Source organism: Taudactylus pleione, unplaced genomic scaffold (genome assembly GCF_031769625.1).
Source record: "Taudactylus pleione unplaced genomic scaffold, aTauple2 ptg000201l, whole genome shotgun sequence".
In the NCBI taxonomy this organism is placed as follows: Eukaryota; Metazoa; Chordata; class Amphibia; order Anura; family Myobatrachidae; genus Taudactylus; species Taudactylus pleione.
Genome location: NW_028284603.1, coordinates 57,795,985 through 57,815,484, shown reverse-complemented (window position 1 = coordinate 57,815,484; position 19,500 = coordinate 57,795,985). Strand labels below are relative to the sequence as shown.

The 19,500-nt window shown below is 45.0% G+C and overlaps 1 protein-coding gene across 2 annotated transcripts in view; it reads right to left on the bottom strand.

The window, feature by feature from the left end:
* Positions 1-18,751, bottom strand: part of LOC148518427 (pancreatic secretory granule membrane major glycoprotein GP2-like) — a 60,426-nt gene extending 41,675 nt beyond the window's left edge. For both annotated transcript variants that reach the window (XM_088477638.1, XM_088477639.1), the window contains exon 1: positions 18,581-18,751. In XM_088477638.1, the coding sequence (XP_088333764.1) occupies positions 18,581-18,671 (91 nt within the window). In that variant the 5' untranslated portion in view covers positions 18,672-18,751. The remainder of the gene's footprint in view (positions 1-18,580) is intronic.
* Between the last annotated feature and the right edge of the window lie 749 nt (positions 18,752-19,500).

Genomic DNA, 19,500 nt, shown 5'->3' with positions numbered 1-19,500 from the left:
TCGCAAAATAGCGAATGCCTGCTAATTTGAGTGACAGGATGAGGCGTTTGTGGGTGGTAACAGGGGAAGGTGCTTGAAAACGGGGAGTGGAGATCCGAACGCAGGCATGCCAAACGGTCAAAACGGGCATTTTAAGGGTGTGCATAATTAACAAAGCAGCGTCATTGACCACGTCACTTGGTTGTTTCTTAGCCTGAACTGTTCGCATGATTGCGGTAGGAAATTCCTACCACAAGCACTGCGAGCAGTTCAGATGCCTTTCGATGTACTCGATTAATCAAATAAATAGCGGAGATGACGTAGGATGCGAGTGGCCAGGGGGCGTCTTTACAAAATAGCGAGCGCATATTTAGTTTGCTCGCTCAGACATAGAGGTGTCAACAGACCGCAAAGAGCGAGCGCTCAATTTAAATAGCCGGCCCCTTTTTCTAAACGAGCGAGTGCAAATAGCGTCCGGCTCTGAATCAGGCCCTTAGTCTTATAGGGGTGTACCACGAGAAAGTATAGGAGACTGTGCAGAGGGTCAGACGAATTAGAGGAATGAACCGGGAATTGAAGAGAACGAGCATAATGAGTGGCTTGAAGGTTCATATAGAATTGTCTGTGTGGAATATGGGTATCAGTATGGAGGGTAGAGAAAGGGAGAATAACTCCACCTGGATCGAAAATGTCCTTAATTCAGGCAATACCCTTCTGTTTCCACTAGCAAAAGCTAGAGTTATTTAGTCCTGGTGGGAACATAGGGTTACCAGTAAAAGGTATATACTTCAAGGCGGTATAGGGTCTAGATAGTTTGTTGCAAATGGCTCTCCAGGCCAAATAGGTATCATGAAATAAGACATTATGAAATATGTGAGTTGGGATAGATTTTCTAGGAGTATGCAACAAAGCAGCAGCTGAGTAAGGTGAAAACATAGCTACCTCAGTAGGCGCATGGGTGTATGTTTCCCTGTTCAACAACCAATCACCAATATACCTAAAATGCACTGCCCTAGTAAATGTGAGAATATCGGGGAGACCCAGCCCTTCATGAGACCTAGGCAGTAGTAACTTGTTCACTGCCAACCAGAGTCTGCCATCTTTCCACAGAAATTTGGTAAATAGCTTGGTGCAGGTTTTTAGGTCTGCTAGTGACATGCTAATTGGGAGCATTTGTATGGAATAAGATAATTTAGGAAAAGCTACACTTTTAAGTAATGCGATTCTACCGAGTAGGGACAGGGGAAGCATCTCCCAGGCATCCAGCAATTTAGTCAGTTGGGCAATAATAGGAGTATAATTAAGACGATATAGGGAGGAGGTAACCACAGGAATATTAATACCTAAGTATTTGAAATGGGAGGCTGTAACATGAAAATGTTGATAGGCAGGATCCCTCAAATCCACTGCCATGATATTTGCAAGAGGCATCAATTCTGATTTGTGTAAATTGATTTTATACCCTACAAATGATCCAAACTGGGCTAAATATTACTTGGTATAGACGAAACGGGGTTGGAAACAAACAGGACCATGTCGTCTGCAAATAGTGACAATTTAAGCTCGGCCGGACCAATACGTATACCTGTAAAGCTATGTGACTGACGTAGCGCTACAGCCAAGGGTTCCAGGGCTATCGCAAATAAAAGGGGAGACATAGGACAACCCTGATGAGTGCCTCTTTGTACATAGAAGGGAGCAGATAGGAAGCCATTGCTGGATACCTGGGTGGAAGGGGCAGTGTTTAAAACTTTCAATAAGGAAATAAATTTAGGAGGAAAACCAAATTTCATCAAAGTATAGTACAGGTGATCCCAGGTGACTAAGTCAAATGCTTTCTCCGCATCCATGGAAATAATAACCTGTGGGCAAGAAGAGACCACAGTCGACTGCAGAACAGGAACCACTTTGCGAATATTTACAGTGGAGTGGCGACCCCAGATAAATCCAGTCTGATCTGAACCAATAGCATCAGGTAATAAAACTTTCATCCTGTTAGAGATAATTTTCATGAATAGTTTATAGTCCACATCTAGCAAGGATATAGGCCTATAGGAAGCAGGCAGTGTGACATCTCTACCGGGTTTGGGCAGAACCCTAAGTATAGCAGAGTTAAAATGTAAAGGTATAAAGGCTTCAGAAAGAATAGCATTATAAAATGATACCAAGGGAGAGCATACATGGGAGGAAAGGATTTGAAAGAATTCCCCTGAGTATCCGTCTGGGCCGGGAGCTTTAAGTGCCTCTAAACCCTTAATACTAGAGATGAGCGGTTCGGATTCTGTGGAATCCGAACCGCTCCGAACATAGGGGATCCGAGTCCACCCTAGCCTTGTTCGGGTGTTCCCCCGCCTGACCCGGATCCCAGTTAGGGGCCGAACGGCGGCCGCCTGATGTCGGATTCTCACTAGAGAATCCGACATCAGGGCTCCTCGAGTGTAGGGCAGACCGCTGTGATAGCGGTCTGCCCTACACAGAACAAACACACAGCCGCCAGCGGCAGCTATGTGTTTGTTACAGCAGCCAATGAGAGTCACACAGACTCTCATTGGCTGATGCACGGAGGGAGCCGGCTGGAGCTCACTCATGAGCTCCGTCTTCCGGCTCCCTCCTCGCCGCGTGGCAGCAGGTAAGGTTTTTTTTTATGTGTGTATGGGGGCCTGCTAATGGAGGGGCCTACTACTGGGGGGGCATACTACAGGGGGCCTGCTACTTGGGGGCCTACTACTGGGGGGGCATACTACAAGGGGGCCTGCTACTGGGGGGCCTACTACTGGGGGGGCATACTACAGGTGGCCTGCTACTGGGGGGCCTACTACTGGGGGGGCATACTACAGGGGGCCTGCTACTGGGGGGCCTACTACTGGGGGGGCATACTACAGGGGGCCTGCTACTGGGGTGCCTACTACTGGGGGGGCATACTACAGGGGGCCTGCTACTGGGGGGCCTACTACTGGGGGGGCATACTACAGTGGGCCTGCTACTGGTGGGGCATACTACTGGGGGCCTGCTAATAGGGGGGCATACTACTGGGGGGGCATACTACTGGGGGGCATACTACTGGGGGCCTGCTTATGGGGGCATACTACTGGGGGCCAGCTAATGGGGGGCATACTACTAAGAGGGCATACTACTGAGGCCTAATAATGGGGGCATACTACTGGGGGCCTGCTTATGGGGGCATACTACTGGGAGGGCATACTACTGGGGGCCTGCTTATGGGGGCATACTACTGGGAGGGCATACTACTGGGGGGGCATACTACTGGGGGCCTGCTAATGGGGGTATACTACCGAGGGGCATACTACTGGGGGCCTGCTTATGGGGGCATACTACTGGGGGGGGGGCTGCTAATGGTGGGCATACTACTGGGGGCCTGCTAATGGGGGACATACTACTGGGGGCACTGCATAGGGGGCACCACTACTGGGGGCATTGTGTAAGGGACACCACTGCTGGGGGCATTGTGTAAGGGACACTATTGCTATGGGCATTGTATAAGTGGCACTACTACTACTCTGAATGATTCGGTCAGTTCTGCCTGGGCCTGTAAGTACAATTTGGAATAATCTTTCCTATATTTAGACATGTAGGTGATTATTTGTCCCCTAATATCTCTGTAGTTCTTTTAAATACAGTAGTATAAGTGATACTGGACTTATTTGAAAGGTATTTTTTTTTATATACTATAAAATGCCGATCCTATAATGACTGGCCACTCCTCTCTTGTCGGGTGGCCACACCCCTTCCAGCAAGTGGCCATGCCTCTTGTTGGGCCTCTGAAACTGTATTTCCCTTGTGGGCCCTTCATGCCCTAGTCTGACACTGCTTGTAGACTTCACAAGGGGTGGGGTCACCAGTATGGGGCATCGCATTGCATTTATATTTGAACCCTTCATTTGAACTTTAAACAGAGATGTGCAGTCAGGGTAAGCAGGGGAGGCAGAGCCTCCCTGGTCATAGTCCTGAGATTTGATATAAAGATTATTAGAATAATACAAAGAAGATATTTATAACTTATAAACATCTTCTTAGTTTATTGTAATAATTTCTATAGTTAACACTCGCCAGCTTTGTGGAGCTCCCTGGGACTGCAGCAGGGGCTGGCTGGCAACTTTAAGCCTGGGGGGCAGGCACAAGTAAGTGGCCCGGTTTTTCCACCAGCGCATTGCAGTGGAGAAAGACACATGATAATAGCCTCTGTAAGTAAGGCTTGTCTAATGTGGGCATGCTTTAAATAGCCAATTAAATATATGAAAAATTGTTATGTCAGTGCTATAAAGAAATACAGCGACCAGCCCCATCCCAAACCAGAAACCATTCTAGTGACCACTGCAAAATGCTCACAGCACTCTAGTGACGGATAAACAATGCAGGGACCATTCTGCTTACCAATATACAATACAGGGATACAGGGACCATTCCTGTGACTATTATACAATACAGGGATTATTCTCATTACTAAGATACAGTACAGGTACATTTCTCGTGATAGATATATAATAAAGGGAGCATTCTAGTGACCAATATACAATGCAGGGACAATTCTAGTGACCAATATAGAATGCAGGGACCATTCTAGTCACTGATGTGCCATATAATGCAGAGAGGTTCCCAGTGACCGTCAGATTAGGGAGCAGTGCAGTGATGTGCCATATAATGCAGAGAGGTCACAGTTACCGCCAGATCAGGGAGCGTCGCAATGATGTTCCATATAATGCAGAGGGAAATCACAGTTACCGCCAGATCAGGGAGCATTGCAGTGATGTGCCATATAATGCAGAGAGGTCACAGTGACCTCCAGATCAGGGAGCATCGCAATGATGTGCCATATAATGCATAGAGGTCACAGTAACTGCCAGATCAGGGAGCGTCGCAGTGATGTTCCATATAATGCAGAGGGAAATCACAGTTACCGCCAGATCAGGGAGCATCGCAGTGATGTTCTATATAATGCAGGGGGAAATCACAGTTACCGCCAGATCAGGGAGCATTGCAGTGATGTGCCATATAATGCAGAGAGGTCACAGTGACCTCCAGATCAGGGAGCGTCGCAATGATGTGCCATATAATGCATAGAGGTCACAGTAACCGCCAGATCAGGGAGCATCGCAGTGATGTTCCATATAATGCAGAGAGAAATCACAGTTACCGCCAGATCAGGGAGCATCGCAGTGATGTTCCATATAATGCAGAGAGAAATCACAGTTACCGCCAGATCAGGGACAGTTGCAGTGATGTGCCATATAATGCAGAGAGGTCACAGTGACCTCCAGATCAGGGAGCGTCGCAATGATGTGCCATATAATGCATAGAGGTCACAGTAACCGCCAGATCAGGGAGCGTCGCAGTGATGTGCCATATAATGCAGAGAGAAATCACAGTTACCGCCAGATCAGGGAGCGTCGCAGTGATGTTCCATATAATGCAGAGAGAAATCACAGTTACCGCCAGATCAGGGAGCATTGCAGTGATGTGCCATATAATGCAGAGAGGTCACAGTGACCCCCAGATCAGGGAGCAGTGCAGTGATGTGCCATATAATGCAGAGAGGTTCACAGTGACCTTCAGAACAGGAAGCGTCACATGATGTTCCATATAATGCAGAGGGAAATCACAGTTACCGCCAGATCAGGGAGAGCGTTGCAGTGATGTGACATATAATGCATAGAGGTCACAGTAACCGCCAGATCAGGGAGCATCGCAGTGATGTTCCATATAATGCAGAGAGGTCACAGTGACCGCCAGATCAGGGAGCGTTGCAGTGATGTGCCCGTATAATGCAGAGAGGTTCACAGTGACCGTCAGAACAGGAAGCGCGCAGTGATTTGCCCGTATAATGCAGAGAGGTTCGCAGTAACCGCCAGATCAGGGAGCTTCGCAGTGATGTGCCATATAATGCAGAAAGATTCACAGTAGCCGCTAGATCAGGGAGCATTGCATTGCCTGCCAGATAATGCAGAACATCGCCGTAATCGCCAGATAATGCAGAGACCAATAGAGACCCACGTATAACACAGATATTATGAATATCCCCTAACACACAATAATAATACACCCTATAAACACACATCATTACAGCACCCCCAGCAAATACAGTATTAAAACACCCCCCTCCCCCACAGAAAAAAAAAAAAACAACAACTATACCTCTCCCCATTACTTAAGTATTCCATCCCCCACCCCCTCAAATATCAAAAATCATTTAAACATTTCATATCTCCACTGACACCTGTCTGGAAGGATCTGTGGTCTTTGCGGAACTCCAGGTACAGGAAGATACAAAATTGACTTCAGGGGGCGGAGACTCGGGTGAGGGGGCGGACAGGAGGAGGTGGATTAAAATAGCCAGATAGGGCAGGAGAGGGGGAGGGCCTCCTGGTGAGGGGGCGGGATAGGAACAAGTTTAGAATAGCCAGAGAGGGTAGAGGAGGGGACGGGATCTTGCTCGGGACACTGGACAGAGTGGATTCTGTAGTGACAGACAGAAGATAGCAGGGGTGGAGACTCAGGGGTGTCTCAAGCAAGGAGGGACCAACACAGACTCGTCTTAGACTGGAAGCAGGTAGTGTAGTGTACCCTGCACAGCCCCTGCTGCGGAGCAGACTCGGAACAGTGCTCAGTGTGCAGCTACAAGCTGCATGGATGTGACAGGTAGCCGGGTAACAGGTAGAGAATGCTGCCCAGCCGCTCTAATGATTCTATTGTCGGAGCGACTGCAGAGCACTTTCTGCCTGTCACCCGGCCGTCAGTCCTGCATGTGCAGTGACACCGGCCCTCACTGAAGAAAAAGTGTACCGGCCCGGGGGGCATATGGCACCCTGCCCCCCGGCCCAGCCCGCCCCTGGACTGTAGGGAGATGAGAGATAAGGCAGCAACAGGTCAGCCTCCCTTCTGTATAGTCAGACACTTGCAGAGCTGTGGGCGGGGCCACACCTTGGGCAGTGAGCTACACAGAGAGCTAATAGATGCATGCCTCTGAGTATGAGAGACATGCCTTGAGCACTGATGGACACATTGAATGTATCATTTGACCAGGAAGTGTACTGCAATGTTTAAAGATCGGAGCTCAGTCAGCAGCAGCAAGAGAAGACAGTGATGCAGGTAGGAGAATTAATGGACGCTGAAGAGTGAGGGGAGAGTTACAGTAAGTAGGGGGTGAGACAGGCTCCCAGCACTCAGACCCATATCCATGTGTGCCTTCCCAGCCATTGACCTCACCGCACGTCACTGACTTTACACATCCAAATTAATTACCATAACCAGCAAATATTTTGGTGTATTTTTTGCTGAGGACTACAGATAAGCATTTTGAAATGGCTTTAATGGATAAGAAATATATGAATTTGGATTAAAGCTGTTTAGTAATATACGGGCCTAGATTTACAAGCAGAAGCATTTGTGAGCCAAAAATTTTATGTGGTTGTGACCACAAAAAAACAGAATAATTAACCTGTAATTTGTTAAAGAAAAAATTATGAAGATGCTATCGCCATCCTGAGATTGGTTCAGCCTACAAAATGGTACCCCTGTATATAGATAACACGTGTAATTTAAACCCGATTGGTGCCTTGAGAATATATGGCGTTATAGAATGGCAGGGGTTTCTAAACTGTTTCTCTTTCCCTTTACTAATACAATAAACTCTTACATCTAATTACGTTGGGCTCCCGGCGTAGGGATAATGATAGGTGTCAGGATTTCCACGCCTATCATTAGACCCCTGCCGGGATTTGACAGTCGGGAAGCCGGCGGTCGGCATTTCGACCGTCGGCTTCTTGACCGCATACCTTTTGAACTTGGGTATCCAGGTTCCATCATAGGGCAGCTCCTCATTTTAGCCACTGAAAATTAAAATATCCCAATGTATAGTTCTCTTACAGTACATCAATACACTTACAGTTTCTACATTGACAATAATATGGGTTTTTGTGGGCAGAATATATTACAGGGCTGTTTCTTTCAGAATTATGAGAGCTCTAAATATATTGGTAAATAAGCCTATAATTTGGACAATAGACCTAGTAGTCTGCACTAGGACTACTCTACTACTCTAAACAAGGATAAGATGGGTTACTATGGAGAACAAGTTTATGAGGGCAATAAACAGAGAACAGATGCACAGCACATGTACAGTATTTCATGTCCTTTTTTTGCTTAGGTCCTTCATGTTAATTCTCTCTCTCTCTCTCTCTCTCTCTCCCTCTCTCTTTCGATAAGAGGAAATAATTTGAGAATGTAATTGTGTAGATTAGAATATGAAGTGTGTTTTTCCATTAACATATACCAATAAGAGCATTTTTTGCACAGTTACTGGGAAACAATGTAATGTGCTAATGTATAATCTGTGCCTTCATTTATTATTTACAGTTATTCATTTAGCGTACCCGTTTTCCACAACGCTTTACAGAGAATATTAAGTCATTCACATCAGTCCCTTCACCCAGTGGAGTTTACAATCTATGGCCCTGATTCAGAGCCGGACGCTCTGACAGAGCGCTCGCTCTGAATCAGGGCCGTCCCTCCTCCTCTTTGGAGCGGCCTCCTGGCCGCTCGCATAGCTGTGGGTGACCACCCACAGCTATAGCGAGCGGCCAAAATGATGGTCGCGATGGTCAAGACCATCGCGACCATCGGGCTTGCGACGAGACCCTTGTGGTAGGGTCTCGCTGCCACAAGCCCTGGAGTGCTTTTGGCTCTAAGAGCCAAAAGCACTCCCACTGACATCACTCGTGATGTCAGTGGGGCCGGCCCCAGACGGTAGGCGTTCCCATGGAAACGCCTCTGTCTGGGCAGCCACGCCCCCGGCACGCCCACCAAAGGGGGCGTGCTGTCAATCACCATCGACAGCACGCCCCCTTTGATGCGAGACCCATAACGACGGCTTGGCCGTCGTTATTTGGATCTCGCGCATGCGCACGACGGAGCCGCCTTCGTCGTGCGTATGTGCACTTGGGCAACATCGACCTGCTTGCGAGCGCTCAGCGCTAGCGAGCGGGTCTGAATCAGGCCCTATATTCCCTACCGCATGCTCACACACACACTTATACAGGTTGAGTCTCCCAAATCCAAAATGCTTGGGGCCAGGGGTATTTTGGATATCAGAATATTCCGTATTTTGGAATATTTGTATACCATAATGATATATCTTATGAATGGGACCCAAATGTAAACACAGAATGCATTTATGTTTTATATACACCTTATACACAGCCTGCAGGTAATTTTATACAATATTTTAAACATTTTGTGGCTCATACAAAGTTTGTGTACATTATGTTTCATATACACCTTATACACAAAGCCTGAAGGTAGTTTTATACAATATTTGTTATAATTTTGTGCTTTAAACAAAGTTTGTGTACATTGAACCATCAAAAAACAAAAGTTTCACCTTCTCAGTCATGCTCAAAAAATTCTGGTCCTGATTCAGAGCCGCTTGCTATTTGCGAGCGCACGCTCTGAATCAGGGCGAGGAGTATTTTTTATTTATTTTCTCCAGTCTGCTCGCTAAGCTGTGGGTGTGGGCAGGAGATGGTCGTGATTATCGCGACCATCGGCATTGTGAGGATACCCTAAGGTAGGGTCTCAGCACTCGCAATGCCGAGTGGACTTCCAGCTCTAATAGAGCTGGAAGTCCACTACTAACATCACGAGTGATGTCAGTAGGGCCGCCCACAAACGGCAGGTGTTCCCTCGGGAACGTCTCCGTTTGTTCAACCCTACAAAACGAGGCGAGCTGTCGATCAACATCGACAGCCGCCCCGCTTTGCTGCGAGCTCTGGAGTGAGTGAATGTCTCATTCGCTACTGGTCTCACGCATGCGCATCACGCACGCCTCGAGTGCGCACTGGGCCACCATCGACCCGCTTGCGAGCGTAATGCGCTTGCGAGCGGGTCTGAACCATGCCCTCTGTATTCCGGAGGGGTGGTACTGGTTGGTGGTACAGGACCAAATCAAATTACTTATGGTCAATGTGTTAGCGCATTGACCATAAGCTGAAGCGCAACCCTGTCCACCACCACATAACTGAGCCTAAGGATGACAGGTAAGCACAATTTACTTACTGTACTGTTATATTTTCTTCTGAATTTCTCACTAAGAAACCTTTGGCCTAGGAGTCTGTGATTAAAAAAAATACTGATACTTTAGGGCGCCGTGATTCACAGGGACGGATTAAGGCCTGTGGAGACCCTACCCGGCTTGTGGGGGCCCTACCCAGCCCTAGCAACACGGAGCCAACCCTCCCTCCCCCGCCACACAGAGCCTACCCCCACCCTTCCTGATTACTTATCCTCTGGCTCTGTGTTGTGAATGCAGCAGCACAGTCAGCGCTGCTGTATAGAGCGCAGAGCGGCTACGGAGGCCCGACATCAGTGATCGGCATCGCGCATAGGATGTGTTACGTGATGCCTCGGGAGCCGCTCTGCGCTCTATGCGGCAGCACTGACTGTGCATTCAGAACACAGATCAGCGGCAGCTCAGCCCCCATTCGGGAACAGGGTACACTGGACACCTGCACTCCACAGTGTCACCCCGACTTTGTGTGGGCAGGGGCAAATACAGGATTTTGTGGGGGGGTTTACATACATTATATATATATTTTTTTATTATTGTTTATTTATGCACGTGTGTATTAAACACGCATACACATACACACATATATATATATATATATATATACACATATACATATATATATAATATATGTAACAAATGTATATAATATATATAGAATACACACATACACAGTATACACACATAAACATATACATACACACTAACACATACACACAGCAGTATACACACACACTAACACATACATAAACATATATACACAATAAAACAGAACTTATACACACTTACTTTTTATGCAGCTGCTGCTCACATCCTTAGGCTTCGCCCCTCGTGCCATGATGCCGTAATTCGTGGGTCATTTGGGGGCGGGGCTTGTCATATTGGCTCCACCCCCTCTGGCCACGGTAGCAGGGGAAATTGGTCCCACAGGGGGGGTTTCTAGCTACTCAGAAACACCCCCCCCTGCGTGATCTAGAGGTGGGGGCCCCTCTGTGGTGGGGGCCCCGGGACGACCGCCCCTGTCGCCCCCCCCTTAATCTGTCCCTGGTGATTCAAGAAAGTTTGGGAACCACTGCATTAGGGTTATTTTTATGTCAGAATCTATTTAACCAAGCACTATGTTTTTGGATAGTGGGAGGAAACCGAGAGTTCCTGGAGGAAGCCTACGTAAACATGGGGAGAACATGCACACTCCACATTGTTAGAACCTTGGTGGATATTGAACCCAATACCTCAGTGCTGTGAGGCAGTAATGCTAACCAATACACTAAGGACCTCATTCAGAGTCGGTCGAAGCGGCCGCATGGTCGTACGGGAAAAGGGGCCGGATATTCAAATGATTCCCTCGCAAGTTGCGTCCCTAAGTTCGAATCGGTAGCTGGCCGACCAAGGGGAGGAAGCGGTTGGAATTCAAAAAAATACGCCCCCTTCTCGTACGCATTGCACGTCATCTCTGGGCATATAAGGATTAATCGAGACCATCGGGAACCATCAGAACTGGTCGTAGAGCTTAAGGTTGACCATACCCTCTCTTAAGCTCTATGATCATGTCAGTGTAAAAACCTCCAATGTCACATGTGCCATGACGCTACTTTGTTAAATATGCACTCCCATAAACCGTATGCACTCCCATAAAACGCCGTTCGCATAATTAGGCACGCCTGCGTTCGGATCTCCACTCACCCGTTTTCAAGCACCTTCCCCTGTTACCACCCACAAACGCCTCATTCTGTCACTCAAACTACCGACCTGGCTGTGTTCAAGGAGAGAGAAATTTCTGATCGTAGCGGCTAGTTTGCGCACGTGCATTGCGAACTTTACACATGCGCAGTATAGGGAACATCGGTGGCGTACGACCGTGCGGCCACAACGACCGACTCTGAATGAGGTCCCAACTGTGATGCCTTAATACTAGTGTTGTCCACCCTGAATAAATGTAGCTTATTTACTTTTTTTTTTTAATTCAATAATTTTTATTGATATTATTTACCTTACATACAAAAAAAATAAAAAAATTAAGTCATATAAAACATGACAGGCAATACAGCTAAGATGCAGAATATATATGGTTTTACATCAGTATATAGATTTAAAAAGCTAATCTAGCAACGCAGGATATACTCTTAACCCCCCCCCCCCCCATCATAGTGATAGAGTATAAATAGAACCCGAAGGTGCCATTCGGGCTCACTAATCTTGAAAACAAATATAATTAGAGAAGGTAAAACAAAATATTTAAATGCACTGTCAGCAAAATCCTAAATATACAAACCGCATATCACAAACAAATAACGAAACAAAATAAGGAAATCCAAAACAAACCTCCCAATAACCCCCCACCCTTTATAACCTAACCCAACCTAGTTATACTTGGACCCCCTAACATCCGTCCCCCCCTAAACTACTCTAATCTACCTATAAACCCCCAACCCCCCCACCCAAATAGCGGATAATAAAATTACAGAAATAATAAGGGCAATATACTAGATGACCCAAGCTAAGCTAGGTCCAGCTCTCCCGCTTTATACAAAACTGGAGTTCCTCCCATAGAGAATTATTGAAATTTCACAAATATACAGTATTTAGGGGTCAATTTACTAAGATGTGAGTTCTATTAAGAAGTGATGTTGCCCATAGCAACCAATCAGATTCCAGGTATTATCTTCTAGAAGGTGCTAGATAAATGAAAAGTAGAATCTGGTTGGTTGCTATGGGCAACATCACTTCTTAAATAGAACTCCCATCTTAGTAAATGTACCCCTTAGAACGCAAAGAATATATAATAACATAAAAAAAGGAAAGGCAGGATATGGAGAGTTCACATTAAAAGTAACAATTAGTTAGTAAGGCCTGATAATGGGCTAAAAAATAAATTTAAAGTTCCTTCTAATTAGACATGTACAGAATGGAACAAAAAAGGAAATATATAAAATAAGGAAAACATAATATATGAAATCAAAAACAGTTTATAAGACAAATAAAATGGCATATAAAACAATAAAACATTATGACAAATCTATACATTTCAAAAATCGAATCTGGCCAGGCCTCAGCCCCCTGCAGGGGAAAAACGAGATAAAAAAATCTGCCACATATCACCGAGGAGTATACAAAAAAAATAAAAAAGCATTTGCATAAAATATCACAGATCTTCATCACGAATGCTGGAGATGGGAAAAAGATTTTAAACTCTAGAGCAGAATCTTGAGGACCGGAAACAAGTTGGTAGGCAACCTTGGATCGAACCTGAAGCCCCAAAGTGGGTAATTGATCTTGAACTTGAGGGGAAAAGACGTCGTAGTCAGGGATCAGGGGCTCATCCACATGACAAGTAAGAAAGAGATTTATTTGCAACTCTCCAATCCTGTCCGCAAGTCTCTGGGTAGAGTCCCTAATAGCCTGAAGGATCTGCTGAAGAGGGCCCATGATAACAATGGACAACCACCTTCAAAGAACTCAAAGGAATGAGGAGCGGAACAGACAAACAGAGTCCAGAAAAAATATCAACTGGAAAAGCAGCAGGTACAGAGCCAAACCAGGTAACAGCCAGGGGATATCAGGAGCAAGTAGAGATCTTTTAACCTGAAAATGGCCACCAGCACCAGAAGACGTCCTCAGGAGTTTCAGACCAGCGGAAAGTCACAGCAGAGGCAGCAGGTATATTGAAGCCCCGAAAGCATGTAAACCAGAAAGAAAGACCACAGCACAGGAGCGCCGGAGCAGCAGGACGATTAGTGCAGCACTCGAAATGAACTCCGGTGTCAAGATGGCGGCGGCTAGCACACCGCACACCCCAACCTCCGGGATCCGCTGATGGCAGCCGAAGAGGAGATAGATCACAGGACTCACTCTCAGGACACCTCGGAATGCTGTCTACGATCCGGATGCATCTCACAGGTAAGGGTGTGTATAGATCAGCCACGGGAGCCAGGAAATTTTGCAGGAACACAAGGCCGGAGGGAGGCAGACGACCCAGCCACACAATCAAAGGGGAAATATCCTGGAGGACAGTTCACCACAGCACTCCAAGGGAGCAGGAGAAGATGCCCCTCTAATATAGGTACACCAATGGAGAAACTACCAGTAAAACAGGATAAATATCAGGATATCCACGGGAGAGATGGCAAAATGCTGCCTACACCATGCTACTCCAGGCCACGCCCCCATAGCTTATTGACTTTTACTTACATCTTCCTCCTGCAGTTGTCAGAAAATATTTTGCATATAATACTTCTGTGCTTCCCATGAAGTACTGTGTACAAGCCAGGCAGAGTTGTTTCTTTTTATCACCCTATGACACAACTTGTCCATTTGGTAGAACTGTATCTAGAAATGTTTTTCCACCCTGTAAAAGCAATTTATTTTTACTGGTGACATAGTACACCTGATTTTTCTCCTTTGTGGCAACTGCATGTCCTGAACTGCCAATATACTGTAGTAAGGTAAGATCTGTCTGGTACAGATATAAAATATGAATATGTAATTTACCCCTGACATTAATTGAACCAATCAGTCATCACTGGCAGAATCCATGTCACAATTAACAATGAACTACTACTGTGCATGTGTACGCATCGCAATTAGCATGCGTGAACCAGCCGCTGCGATGGGGACTACACATGGGGAATCACATGCGCACTACAATGCGTACGCATGCGCAGTGCGAAACAATCGGCAGATTGCGTGCTTATTTGCAGTTGCATACGGTAGTGAATCAGGCCCATAATCCCATGCTAGCTGCTCAACCAGCTTCAATGGGTTGAGTTGATCAATCCTAACAACTCTCTCCTCTCTCTGGCTAATAGATGCTGGCTGTGCAACACTGAATTCCAATAATGGAGATTGTCCATCAATAGCAGAGGTTTTCCAAATACAGGTTGAGTCTCCCATATCCAAAATGCTTGGGACCAGGGATATTTTGGATATTAGAATATTCTGTATTTTGGAATATTTGCATATTATAATGAGATATCTTGGAAATGGTGCCCATGTCACTCTTTAACACTGCGCCGAGGCGCACCACTGGGACTCCGAGGTTCAGGCGCAGTGCGCCTGACAGGCGCCTGTAATAACATCATCATTAGCACCTAAGTAACTCAATTCTAACGCTCTTAAAGTGATCAGTGACCTTCATGAGGAAGTACAAAGAGAGAATATATCGAAATCTGATTCACAAAACCACATTTATTAACCTTAAAGCAAGTAAAAGAAAAAATACCTTTTATTTATATTAATTCTTTATAGATAAACATAGTAGTTGTATATCCTCCCAACCGAGACTGAGGGGTAAATTTACTAAGCTCTGTGTGTGTGTCCGAGATTGCAATCACAGGAGTATTTGCCATTTGTACAAACACAGGAATTTACTATGCCAAAAAACAGGTGTTTTTTCTGTATTTTCAGAGGTGAACACAGCCGAATCAGAAGTTAAAATGCACCGGTAAATACAACTAGAAATTAATACACCATCGTCTGAACACGTCAGTAATTTCCATAGACAGGAATACAACACGGGAATTTACCAAGAATCGTAATTATAATCACAGGTGTAATTTAAGCAAACATAGTAAAAAAAAAAAAAAGTATGAAATAGACCCCCTCCTGAGCAGCGTGCCTTGCAGAAACATACACAGTTCAGTGTGATTCGTGTATGTTTCTGCCTGTAATGAATAAAATAAAGGGTTAATTTTTTAAAGAAAAATTACGGGGTTCATCCCCAAAAGCATAACCATCCCTGGGCTCCAGAAGCCAATCCTGGTTCTAAAAATACGAGGGACAAAACGCGTAGGGGTCCCCCGTATTTTATGAACCAGCACTGGGCTCTTTGAGCCAGTCCTGGTTTTAGAATTATGGGGAAAAAATGGCGTGGGGTGCCCTGTATTTTTAAAACCAGGACCAGACTCAAATTAGCTGGAGTGTAATGCCACAGCCATTGGACTCTTTCACCCATTCACCCTGGTCAAAACATTAAAACCAAAAACTAGTCAGGGTCCCCCCATTCCTGAGCACCCCAGGCCTGGGCTGAAGCCCGGAGCACTTCCATGCACCCCTGGCTGATGGGTAGCTTACTCTAGAGCAGCCTCTGATTGGCTGGCGGCTCGACAACTGACGTAACCCACGAGGTCTCCGTCATTTGCCGGGGAAGAGATATATGTGGTAACACATCTCTTCAGTATCCGTGGGTTGTTTTGTTTTGCTGGGCCGAGAAGTGGACTGACCTGCGCCAGGAGGTAGGTGAGTATTTAATTTTTTTCTTAGTGACAACCATGGATTTCTACTGGAAAAGGGACCGGTTTCCCAGGGACAAGGTAAGTATGTATGTTTGTGTTTAGTGTGTTTAGTGTGTAATAAAATTGTACTTTTTATGATGTGTGTGTACTATCATGTTTTTACTATTTGTTTTGCATCGGGGGTATTGGTGCCGGCCACCTGTTGGCACTTGTAGTACCACAAGTACCAAAGGGCAGGCACACTGGCACCTGTAGTCCCAATGTAAAAAAACAATAGTAACCCATTTATTAAAATCACTATCATCCCTGCACCCACCGGCCAGGGGTGCATGGAAGAACCCCGGGCTTCAGACCAGGCCAGGGGTGAACAGTAGAGGGGGAACCCCTTTATTGGGGGGTCCCCAGCCTGGGCTGACTAGTTTGGGGTGTTAATGCTTTGGCTGAGGTAACCCGGTGAAAGGGTCCCTTGGCTGTGGTATTACACTCCGGCTAGTTTGAACCCAGCGCTTGTTTTTTCCCCGTATTTTTAGAACAAGGAGTGGCTCCTGGAGCCCAGGGCTGGTAATGCTTTGTGGGGGGGGGGTTGGCCTTACACTGGTTTTTTTTTTTTTCATTAACCATTTATTTACAACATTATTACACACAAGCAGCCTGCACATACAGTATCTCACTGGCAGGAAACACAGGTGGGAATGATCGAATACACCATCGGAAAACACAATCCGTAGTAGATTTCAGATTTTGTTTAAAATAAAAACCCTTGTATGATCGTTTCTACTCTTGTTTAATCTCAGACAAACGTGGGCCAGACACAATTCTTAGTAGATTTACTCCTGAGATTTCCTATGAATTAGGAATTATCTCCTATTGCACTAGTATTGATTCAGCTTTTTGTTGGTAAAGTAATATTGCAGTCTACTTAGTTAAGACTAATATAAAGCAAAGTCATAAACCTATATGTACAGTATATAGCACACAAGTGTACAAAATGCTTTGTTACATAAACAGTATACAAGATGCAGCATTCGTTTGCACTACTATATAAATAAGGAAGTGGGGGATATTTGCTAAGAAAGTACACATGTCCCAGAAACCACTACAACCGAAAAGAAATTTACTTTGATCAATCTAGTTGAAATCTATATTTTATTAAAGAATCAGTAAAAATAATCAAAACAAAATACTTCAAAATGCAATACTGTTGGAATATCGCTGAGCTGTAGAGAAAGTGTTCAACATCTAATCAGTTGTTGGCATAAGAGGGGGTGGGGGTGCAGAGAATTTGAAAAAGAGAAGAAAGGCCGAGAGAGAGGGAAGAGAGGGAAATGGGTATAGGTGACATTCTGATGGAGAGTGCCCAGAGCATGAATGGACTCAGCGAAGAGTACGACTTATACTGTAGACAGACGCAGTGGAGCAGCATAACATGAGAGATTGTAGACATGGGGGAGATGTACTAAGCTCTGGAAAGTGATTAATTGGAAAGTGATAAACTACCAGCCACTCAGATCCCTAACTATCATGTCACTGGCTGTGTTTGAAAAATGACAGTTATGATTAATTGGCAGTTTATCACTCTAATGTATCACTTTCCAGAGCTTAGTACATCTGCCCTACTGACTAACACAATCCAGGACTACCAAGAGCAAGTGTATGTAGCAAATCAGTTCTCAACAACCTAGTGCAAGTTATACAATGAAAGCAAATGAGTGATTGGTTACTGTGGGATTGTGCTCATTATCACTTTGACCTAGATCACATTTAGATTAAATGCACTTTATAAACACAATGTAATACAATTTGTAGTAGACTAAATTTCATAAGAAATACAGTTTTGATCAGAGGGTACTTGTGTACTTTACGGACTCATTGCAGAGAGAACCCAATAAATGTTTTAAATGGTACTTGTGTACTTTACATACACAAGTACCGAAAGGTTGTCCCCACCTAAAGAAGAAAGTTGTCCCCTCGCGGGCTCGCTGCGCTCGCCACGCTTCTGGCTCGGTGGCTCGCTACGCTCGCCATAAGGTTATATTCCCCCCCTATACCCACTTGGATGGTAGGAAATGACGCTGGACACTGGCTGATGATGTCAGGGCCCTCTCCATGAAGGGAATTTAGACATTACCATGATTGATAATAATAATGAGTGTAGGACACTTGGGTTCTCTCTGCAATGAGTCCGTAACGTACACAAGTACCAAACAGAGTGTATGATGGATGGAATAAAACAACTCCTTACCCATAGAGCTTACAATCTATGTAAATATACTGAAAAGATTTTTTAACTTACCTCTGCCAACATCAGTATCTGCTAATATCGGTAAAACCAGGAGAAAAGATGACTGGATCACTACAAGCAATATCTCACAGTAAGTTATCATCTTGGACACTCCAAAGCTCTTGATGCATCAGTGTTCTGAAGTCCTGTGTTGGTTCCCACTGTAAGTTCCTTGTGATGAGGTGATTAAGAAAACGCCTATCCTCAATTTTCAAAAGTGTTCCTTCATTTTATCACCTTTGCAGAGATGAGTGCCTCTTACTCAGACACAGAACAATAAATTTCAAGACCAACAATGGGATTCCCTAAATTCACAAAGACTGTTAGCGGAAACCACGACAACACTCACAAAACTTTCACATTTCTTTTTTAAGACCAAATTGTCCAACAATAGAAAGTACAAAACAAGACATTTTTGTTGTTGTACTATAGTAGCAGTGTGATAACATGTTATTTATTGGCCTGGAGTGTGTAACCCTTCTAATGCCCCACTTCATTGATGTCTTTAAAATGTTATAGTGTTTCTCCGGTCAGCTATGAAGACTTGTGAGTGGGAAACACCATGTTTTATTCCAGGAAACTATAAATACCAAATGTGTCACAACAGCTTGTGGTGAAATTAAAAAAAAAAAGAATATCCTATTGAAATGATAAGGAAAATACTACTATGTGCTATGAGTTTGCATAGGAAATGATGGGATGAAACTCCTAGGATACAGAGTTGTGTTAAAGTGTTTTTAAAGAGCGATAAAGAATTTATAGCATGTCCTCAACACACAAAACCATATGTTCCTCAGAACTGTGGGTAAAGGACATGCCACTACCTCATTAAAAGAACCTTGTTAATACACTGATGTATGGAGGTGTATGGCGAGCCTAATATGTGTCATTCTACGTAGAGGTTCTTGCAAGCACAGAGTAGAGACAATTGG